Consider the following 10,977-nt stretch of genomic DNA (forward strand, 5'->3'; position numbering starts at 1 on the left):
GGGAGCGGTAGATACCCTACCTACCATATGGAACGAGGAACGATTCTTGTGCTTGTTGCTCCTCTCTGTTCTGCACTTCCGAGTAACAGACCAAGAGTTCGGATTGGCAGAGATCCACGGGCCCCACGTGAGCCATTGCCTTACTGTTTTGTTAGCACTGAAGCCAACGATAATTGCTTTCTTTATATATTATCCCCTATAGTTAATTGTCTTCGGTGTGTTGATTAGAAGTTGTATTGATATCTATATCATTATGAAAGAAACATTTAGATTCATTTATCCTAATGACATCAGTAAAGCATGAAAATAAAAAGTAAAAAGATAATTTTAACATTCGATCGCAGACGATGGCGTTGCTGATGTCAATACCGATGTGGTTGTCTGGCTGCCTCCGATAACAATGACATTCGCTCTTATCGCGACACCATCCATCTCAACGTGGAGTTCGTTGTTAACCTCATCGTCACTCGTCCCACATCGTTCGTCATCTATGTTGTCGTTGATGTAATTGTCAAGTGATAACTGTGTTGGTGTTGATACAAATGGTGGTGGCCACCTCGTCGTTGACCCGTCGAGTGGATCTCAACCTCGACCCTTTCCCTTTTGCATCTAAATCATGTTGATGCAAATGTTGAGTGATTACTACATTGGATGTCATGCTTGAAGATAGCAAAGGACATGACCACCAGCCTCCTCTACCTCCACTAGAGCAACCTGTCAGTCGTCCATGCCAACCTCAAACATCCTGCTTGGCCCAAACTTCCCTTCACCCTCCTCTCCGATGTCTATAGCATTGGCATCCTCCCCCTGGAGCTCCTCGCTAGGAAGACCCCCTGGATACGAGAGGTGCTATGAATGATCAGAGAGGTGCAGGCGAAGGTGATGGTCTTATCTAACAACAACGACCACTCGTCGAGGAGGTGGTCGAACACGATGTAGAGCTTGCCAATGGAGCATGGATCGAAGGGTGATGGTTGATTGGCATCTACATCAATGCCAACGTAGATGCAAAGAGGGGAGGGATCGAGGCTGGGATTTGCATGATGGGTCAACGATGAGATGACCACCATCTTCATCGTAATCGCCACCATCATTTGTGTCGACGTCGATATAGTTGCCACACGACAACTACATCAACGTAGATACAAAGTAACACGGGACGAACGACGATGAGATCAATGACACACTCCTCGTCAAGGTGAGTGACAACGATATCGTCGTTCGGAACCATCACCAACGATAACATCGTACATCAACAAACATTAAAATTATCTTTTTATTTTTTATTTTTATATTTTCGTCAATAAAACTAACGTCATTAATATAAATGAATCTAAATATTTTACTTTCATAACTATAAAGATATCAATATAATTTAAAAAAAAATTAAAACATTAAAATTAAAACAACTAACTATAGAGGATAATATATAATTAACCCCTCTATAAGAAACTATTTCCCAAACTGGAGAAACACATCAGTAATAATTGCTTGCACATACTTCTTTACGAACACAACTTAGCATCATACTTCCAGTTGTGTAGGCAAGACATCTGCGGTGTAAGATTGCAACATTATGCAAGCTTCCAAGTATGTAAATATCATGTCAACAGTGTGGAGGATGTAAGTTGGCACTTTACATTGCTCAAAATTCTACGATCCAAATGCACTTAAACAAGGTTTTCAGCTGCTTCTAAAAGACCAATTTGCTACAAGAGCCTCTATGATTAGATAGCAGCTCAACATAAGAATTTCGCCATAGTTAGTACAAAATTTTGTAGCCACCATGGGTGAAGCTACCATCCAATAATCGCACACTCGGTGTGCCTTCCTGGATTTAATTCTCGTGCAAAGCCTTCATTAGGTATAATCTGCTGAAATTCTGACCAGCAACTCTGCAATTTTTGGAACAAAAAAAAAAGTCATCAATGAGTTTTCTGCTGATTGACATGAAGGACAGGAAGATATAAAATTTAATTTGATTGGAAGAAATCACTGGGTTATAAATACAGCTCAAGCATCTTATACCCACTTTTCCAACATCCAAAAGAAGTAAAATATGTTGTAAAAAGGTCAAAGGACAGATCAAACAATTGGTAGTTACTATTCCCATGATTTGTTTCAATTGAAATGGCCATCATAACATTTTCTGAAGTTACATGTTAAAAATCTATTTTCTAAGCCAAAAAAAATGACACCCCTTGGTAGAGGTACTAAACCCAATGACCATATTATGCCAGAAATAATGGCCATTATTGGATCTCACCAATACAGTAGATTGTTATACAGATTTAGCACATCATGACAACTAAATTATTTAATGAACCATTCTTTAAATAGTCAAAATATAGCAACAATGAGCATACTTACTATTATTTAACATATAATTATGAGCTGCTGCCATGATATATACTTATATTGAACACAGGGATGATAGAAAACTATACTGAACATTTCTATTCTCACCGAAATGGTGCAAATGTGATTCACAGCATGAGACACAAATAAGAAGAAAACAAAGATGTTATGGGTGTTGACTGTGTCTGAACATGTTTAATGTCTATTAACATCACCAAGTACTAAAAGAAATTAGCATATCCATGCTGAAAAGGATGATGACATGTTTATGTAGCAGCATAGCAGTAGGATTGGTAAATTAAAACAAAATTAAAATAAAATTTTGCTGGCTACTATATATATATATATATATATATATATATATATATATATATATATATATATATATATATATATATGGTGTATAATGCAAAATGTGTTGTTTAAACTTCATATATGTCATTATCAGGTATTTTACATGCTTCAAATTTTTAATATTTAAGAAACCTATACTGAAGTACTATGGAGGACCAGTGACATGTTATTAGCAGAGCTTGCATACCCATTAATTTGGTTGCAGTAGTTGGATGTCTGATTTGTGATGAGATAGCTATCCAAATGGGATGGTTCTGGTATTGGCTTGAAGATGGAATTAGAAGGATCTTCCTCAGGCAATGGTTCCTCTCCAGCTGCTTTCCTTGCCATGTTCTCCACCCTACCACATACAACAAAAAGATCCAAGTCTATCTATCAAATTTTACATGAGACATCTGACTTGATCATAAATAACATGTGCACAAGGTCAAGCAGAACTCATTGCATCAGATGGGTTTAGTAAAATCACACATTAAAAAAAAAAGACAATACAAACTGTGTTTTGGTTGCATAAAATTGGCTTTTCACTGTAACGTCTATCCACAGAACTAGTGAATTACCTAAACAGATATTGCATTAACAAATAACAAATAGATTGGCAACGTTCTGAGTGGGAGTCCAAAGTCCAGAGTGATAGAGTCCAGACAACTACATCCTAGATCCAAATAATTTTACAACTACTAAAGTATATCGTACAATCATATTCAAGTTTGGCCCACACGTCATATGCATTGTCATACGCAAGATCATTCAGTCTGCCTCTATTCCTGGAAGAGCATCAAGAAGAAACCGTAGAGGATCATGTCAAGAGCTAGCTACCACACAGCATTAGATGATTCATTGTAGAATCTCCAAAGAATTGGTTTCAGTTTCAGTTTCAGTTTCATCACATCAAAAGCAACAGGGTTAGTCAAATGAGAAGAAACAAGTTTGTATGCAGGTCACATTAGCATAAAAATGAACAGATCAAAACTAAGTCCACATTCAAAATGCATAAGAAATAAGATGGTCCAATGTCTAAAAATAAACAAAGTGATATCATCTTTTACATAAATTGATTGTGCCAACATTGTACCTCCTCTTCTGAAGCCATGCTTGCTGTTGTGCTTGCTGCCTTGAGAGACTTCGGTAATAGTATTGGAACTGAAAGCAGAAAAAAATAAAATGAAAATATGAATGTCTTTGCTAGAATGAAGCAAGCCTAATCCTTTGTGTGGCAGAACAAACCTTATTCTGTTCAGAAGAGAGATCTTCCATACAATCAATCAAAAATTCTAAGTTTCTCTCCATGTATGGAGCAGTAGATAACTTCAGTCGATCATAATCACACTGTCATAAAATCTCCAGGTATTTTAGACTTATGAATGAAAAGAGACACCAGAAATTCACAGAATGATCCAGTAGAGCATTTATAGAATGGAAAAACTATCAGACCTGGGCAACAGGAGATTCAGGCTCTAACTCTGTCATGAATGCACTAATAAGTGCAGAATTAGAAATTTTAATCTGCCAGATCAACCAATGCAAAATATACCTCATGATAAAATTTAAGCAAATAAGTGGATATATATTTGCAAACTCAAGTTGGAAAAACATGTACTGTAGCTTCAAACGACAGCTTAACATAAACAACTCACAGGAATCTCCTCAAAGATATCGACCCATGACAGTTTCTTTTCCCTCAACCTACAAAAGGCAAAGCAGTAGCATGTATAGTACGTAGAAATATAGCAATCAACTACTTGATTAACTTAGATCACAAAGGAAGACGTACTTCTCCCCAGTAAAATTATTTTTACGGTGAAGATCCATAAAAGAGTCTGTGAGTTTCAAGGCCTTGAGAGCTAAAGCACCTTGAGAAGACCTTGATGGATCATATATGATACACACACATCTTCTAATATTCTCCTGCATCAAGAATAATGTTATATAAAATTAATACAAGGTCGAAGATATTCATCAAGGACAAAACAGAACCATCAGATATTAACCAAAGCAACATAATAGACAAATATAAAGAACCAAGTACACCACCAACCATTACCATCAAAATATAAGCAGACATCATTCCAAATTCTAAATATCACACACGGATGCACAATTGAATTAAAGTCCAATTTTTTTCTCTTTAAATCTTCATGATGAATATTTTGCATCACTCTGCAGTGTTAGCAGGTATTGTGATGAAAATATCATACTAGCCCATAGTTTATAACCTTAAATTAGAGCCGCACAAACTTTCCAAGCACACCAACAGCCATCATATTCTTTTTCTTATGCCAACCACCTACCAAAAGCATTGCCCTGAGTTTATGTCAGATATTGTACTCAGGATACAAGATGTCTCATGGAATCACATGAAATAGGTTTCACAAGACAGTTTACATGCTCATCCAGCCTCTCAGGTAGATTTCATCTTAGTTGTGGTCTACAAAATAGAAATGGACAGAATCCATCCCACGAGTTCTCCCAATTCTGGGTGTGACTACATTTCCTTGAGTGCAAGTTACCCTAATCTCTGATTTGAGAGAAGAAAAACAATAGCGAGAAGAGGGAAAACATGAGTATTAGCACACACACAAAAAAAAGAAAAATCATGTGACCAGCTACAAGAAGTATGACACCTTGGATTCAGCAGGCATCAGAAGGCAGAGAATCCAACCTTTGGCCAGACAACTTAAAGCAACCATTATCCACTAGCAGCAAGAAAAATTTACTTTTTCTACTGGTAGTTTCCACTTCTTTTGTCATTCCTAGAAATTTGATGACATATAAAATCATTAAAAAATCAACCTATGAGATCTAAAAATGTCTCCCCCTCTTCCGGCAGCCCTCTAGCATTGTTGTTGCCTATTCTTGACCACCACCCCCTACCCTTCCCTTCTTTCTTTCATTGTCATCTCCATCTGTTTAATATTCAGAAAACATGGTGTATCATAGACGTTCTCCATCCCCTTCACGTCACAAAGCCATGTATTTCAGGATGGAAACTAGGGAACTTTATAAACAAAAAGCAGTTATGTTAGAAATAGTGTAACCTTCCATTGTGAGAATATGACCAAGGATCTTTCCATTACCTGGTAATTCATGAATGTTTCGATCAGCTCCACAGTCTGAAAAGATCCCAATAAAGTTGACTGATACCTGAAAATAAAAGACAATCATAAAAGGATATAGGTTGTAAAAGCTTGAGAATCTAAACATGAGCACTTTGATATGAACAAAGTTCCTATTAATAAGATAATAATACACAGTTTATCCACAAAAAATGTAGCTAATGAAGAGATCGAGAAATAATAATTTGAAATTATGTTTTTACAGGAATTTCCACCAAAAGCTCAGAACTCATTCTCCCGCAGGCCACAATTAAAACCTCAACAAAACATCAATACGAAAATTATATCAATGGATTCCAATCTGCAAAAGGTTCCAAGGGAGATTTGACAAGAGTGACGACTCTAGTTATCCAAGGCAAATCTAGAAATGGAAGTTTCCCATAAAAGGTAAATGGTAGACAAACTTAAAGGAAGCCATTTCTGCACGTGAGTGACTTATAGCATAACAAAGTTATTTACAAGAGGTCAGATTTTCAGTGCAGATGATTGAACCAAAGATTGATAGAAGTTGAGGATGTTCCCAAAATGACTCATCACCATCCACCACAATGAAGTTCTGAGGGATCCTATGTAAAATCCCAAGCCGGTTTTACCTTACAGATGTATCAGTTTTTGGCTATAATAGCAGCTTTGATCATATGTAAGATGATCGAACATTATAGGCAGAATGTGATAAAGAGCAATAATTTTACCAATATATTCTTGAGGATGAAGGCCCTATTAAATTGCTTATAAGGTGATTCAAAGGAAAGTTTTCCCACAACAAATGCTTCAACATTAAAAATACAAAACAATAATGCATACCATCCGATGGTATTATTGTCGACATTGACCTCCCTTAAGCATCTCATCATTTCCAGCTGATAGTTGGCTCCATCTGCTTCAATCTCCTCATCTTCTTCCCGTATCTTTGACGGATGAACATAAAAATGAGAAAAAAAATATATTTTCCTTAAACATCACTGAATCATTATCATTTATTTGGTCTACGATTGATAAGTAATCACTTCATACCGGGAAAGGAAAACAGTTGGTGACTTCAAGAACACTCCCAACATCCAAACCAAGAAGTTGACCTGTGACTAAAGCTGGTGAGAATTCATTGCAATGTTTGATTATCTTCAGAACAGCCTGCACAACATCAACCAGAGAATATACAGCCTGTTGGAAACTTCTTTCATCATGATAAATTAGCACCTGAAAGCAAGAACTTCCAGAACAATATCTTTACTTTACAATGAGAAAAACCGATCAGATACCAGGACGATATAAGAATTAATCATGGCCCATCCACCTTATGGGACATTGATTTGGGATTGAAGACAGTCAAAAAGCATCATCCATGTTCCAAATATATGAGGTCCATAACACATGCAATAATTATGTAAACAAAAACATAGTTTAAGTCAACAGTTTTGTAGGATAATTCAAAAGAATATGCAATAAGCCAATAACAGATGACTCTTTGCTCTTTCGAACAATGGATCCAGCACGAGAAAGGTTTAGGTGATTCTGAAAAAATCACTAGAAAGGTTTATCATATCCTTCTAACTCAAACTTGCAGCAAATACGATTGTCCATCAAATTTGTCAAAGGGGCTTAAGGTAAGGGCATGGTGTGTGCATGTGAACCATCATTTATATTTTTCTTTTACATGGTAAACTATATTGTGTTCTCCATACACGTGCCAAACAAACACACACACGTAATACTTTCAATATATTATTTCTTTTGGCTACTGACAGTTCTGCCTAACAAATCCACCTCAACATCTTTGATACCATCAGAAAATCAACCTGACTATATCGACATCATAATTAGGTAAATCTTCAATGATATACTAATGTTCTAATGAATCCTTTTAACTCTTAGCAGCACCTGATGATCCATAGATCTTCCAGGGAATGTACACACGGCAAACGGAATCCATTTATTCCAAAAACGAGGAAAAATCTAGCAAATCTTAAAGAACCAAAAACAGATAAAAGAGACTATTGAGCATGTCCACATGAAGTGCTCCTATTCCTTTTGATCATAACTCCAAAAAACTGAAAAACGAACTAAGAACTTGCTGTGATAGTACATATCAGAACACATATCTCACCTCGGATACCAAACCCTAATTCTTGATTAACTTCTAATCGGAATTCCAAACTTCGATCCGAGATATAGATTACGAAAACCGATAACGCATCAAAGATAAAACACAAGTTTAAAATCAAAACTCTAATTCTTGTTCGCGAAACAAGAATGAACGACGTTCCGAGTAAGAACCAAAACGAAAGATAAACAGAAAAACAAGAGTTGGTTCAAGATTTACCAGCCCTTCCATCTGAACAACTCGCAGAGGCGGCGCAATCTCCTCGGAGGAGGACACGGCTTGCAGGAAAGAACGAGCCATAGCTGCCAAAATCCGAACCCAACATCGAACTTTAGAAACAAGAAACTAGAAGCAGCCAAACAAATGCGATCTACCAATTGAAGATACTGGGGTCAAGGCAGAAAGAAAACGTTGAAGGAATCCACTAACAAAGACAAGATGAACTCACTGTTCGCCATCGGAGAGGGAACGGGATTAGGGCACGGCACGACGAAAGGATGACTTGCAGCTCCACTGAGACGGTTCCCTGTTGCGAAGTCTGATGACGAGGGTTACTTGGCTTTTAAGTCCCGCGGAGTAGACCCCCCTTAAACGCTTCCTTTCGCGAAGAGGATTTGTGATGATGAGGGTTAGTTGGCCTTTAAGTCGAACGTGGAGTAGGATACCTTAACCTGTCTCGCCGTGGGCAACATCCAATTTCATTATTATTATTATTATTAAGATGCTTTTAATATTACGATAATTTATTATCAAATAACAAAAAAATATATTACACCTTAGTATTTTCATAGGAATAATTATACATATTATAATTATCGACTACCAATAATTAGAAAATCTTAATAAAAGAAAAGAAAAATAAATATTATAGATTATCTGGAGATGCGGGGTATCGATCACCGTACCTCTCGCATGCTAAGCGAGCGCTCTACCATCTGAGCTACATCCCCAGTATATATAATAATATCGCATAAAATATATATATAATCATTACATAGATTATATCCTCTTGCGAAAATATCTACCTTAAAGCTAATATATCGTTTTACGAAGTTGTCGCTCTCGCACTGTATGATGAAATGGGTGGGTTTCACTATAGTTCTTTAGTTATGTCGTTTTACTATTAGGTGGGAAGCACCTAAAGTTAAGTAGAGCAAAATTAACTGTAATGAACTTTTAGATTATAGTTGTGATGGGTGTCGATTTTTTAGATTATGATAATACATATTGTGAAATATAGTTGATGGGGAGAAGACATTCATCATATGATATGTGGCCTTTGTGTGGTATCTAGGCTAGAAGGAGAAGATGAATGTCACTCTATCTTTCTACATGGACAATGATCAAAGATAACGATTACAAACTATCTCTTTTTTTTTGTCTACGCGAATAAAAGGTCGAGAGGAGGATACTAAAGGTGGTCAGAGATTGTCTTCCCACTTAATATTTTATGAATTATTATTTTTCTTTATGATTATATATAAAATCTCATATTCAACACGATAAAATGGAGAATATCATCTTTGGACCACTTAGCGTCTACACTTACTTCATATTACTAACTTACATGTCGAATAAATCAAAAACTTTTGTCGATCTTGGTCTTCATGTAGATGACACCTTAGGTGCTCAGTATCTTCACCTTAGAGACACTTCATATAACCCTACACACATGAGTTTAGACTACGTTTGGTTGATCAGGATATCAATAACATCTTTATGTAATAATAGTTAAAATTTACTGATGTATAAAAGCTTAGAAATTAATTTTGTTGACATTCTTCCCAACACTTTAAACATGATGTTATTATTAAGGTAATACATGTTTTAGTGAGGAGATGAAATGACTAATTGATTAGTTATTAATAAAGAAAATATTTACCTCAATCATAGTTCAACATGTGATAATCTAACATGAGGAGACTCGAGTGATAATAAATAACGATGCTACTTAGATATTGACCAAATATAAAACATCATAACATATTTCACTCATATTGAAATATTCATTTTAACTTGGCCAATTATAAAAGATTCATCGGACCATAGTAATCGAACCCAATAGTGTAATGAAATATTTATCACAAGCAAGTATGAAATAGGTTGTGTTAGGTAGTATCAGCCTAACAACATTCCTCGACGAAGATGATTAGATAACATAAAGAGTTGGGTGCATGTACAAATGCAAAATCCTTCATCAATGAAAGCGTGAAGGATGAGTGGATTTAGGGGAACCCGAACTCAACCTTAAGCAAATCAATATACAAACAAATATACCACTATGTTGGGTCAAAGGGATGTTGCCCAGGTCTAGATACCTATACCAAATACTCGGTTAAAATGGAGTATCAGACATGCATGTATTCTAAGTACTTTGAGGTTAAAAGACAAAATCTTTGTCCTATAAGCCTTTCATGATTTGAAGATCTCTCGAGATCTTTAGACCTATCTTCATAAACATCCCAATGAGAAAGTTGAGATCCTTCTCAATCTCGAACTATTTGATGATGGGACTTCGACTCCCTTGGTGGCTAGTTAATTAAAAGATAGAGATTTTGATAAGAGAGAGGAAGAAATTTTTTTTTTATCCCCGTATGAGGAGTATGAGGATGAGTGATAGTGCTTTAGAGAAAAAAATAAGGACCAAAGACATACAAAAATGAGCCTCATTATTGCATAAGTGGTCATTATAACTTAAGGGCATCATCTCGGCTATCAAACATCTTATTAGTGACATTCTGCCTAATGACACCTCATTCGACGCAAGTCATTATATATGTCCTATTTTCATGCTTAACTTTTATGCTCGTCAATTCTAATTCAATTATCATTTATTGAACCATTGACTAATGTAAGTATTGATCGAAGCTATACTTGAAATGTCATATGATATATAATTTTCAACCTAAGTATCTAAAATGCACCCAATGTATTGTTATCGAGCTAAGCATTCAAATATATTCGAGCGTATTATTCTTGGACTAACCATTGAAAGTCTCTCAATGTGCTCCCCTATAGCTAGATAAATGTATCTAGCATTAAAAGATG

General features: G+C 36.0%; 1 protein-coding gene across 1 annotated transcript; it reads right to left on the reverse strand.

Annotated features, from left to right (window-relative positions):
- Positions 1-1,554: 1,554 nt before the first annotated feature.
- Positions 1,555-8,518, reverse strand: LOC135649395 (eukaryotic translation initiation factor 3 subunit H-like). Its single transcript, XM_065167693.1, has 12 exons — positions 8,378-8,518; positions 8,149-8,231; positions 6,843-6,959; positions 6,633-6,736; positions 5,790-5,856; positions 4,487-4,620; positions 4,350-4,398; positions 4,147-4,218; positions 3,940-4,041; positions 3,788-3,855; positions 2,900-3,052; positions 1,555-1,895 (listed from the first exon to the last, which is right to left on the reverse strand). The coding sequence occupies exons 1-12, from the start codon at positions 8,385-8,387 to the stop codon at positions 1,838-1,840; spliced, it is 1,017 nt and encodes a 338-aa protein (XP_065023765.1). The 5' UTR covers positions 8,388-8,518; the 3' UTR covers positions 1,555-1,837.
- Positions 8,519-10,977: the final 2,459 nt, after the last annotated feature.

The sequence above is a fragment of the Musa acuminata genome, chromosome BXJ3-9, assembly GCF_036884655.1.
Source record: "Musa acuminata AAA Group cultivar baxijiao chromosome BXJ3-9, Cavendish_Baxijiao_AAA, whole genome shotgun sequence".
NCBI lineage: Eukaryota > Viridiplantae > Streptophyta > Magnoliopsida > Zingiberales > Musaceae > Musa > Musa acuminata.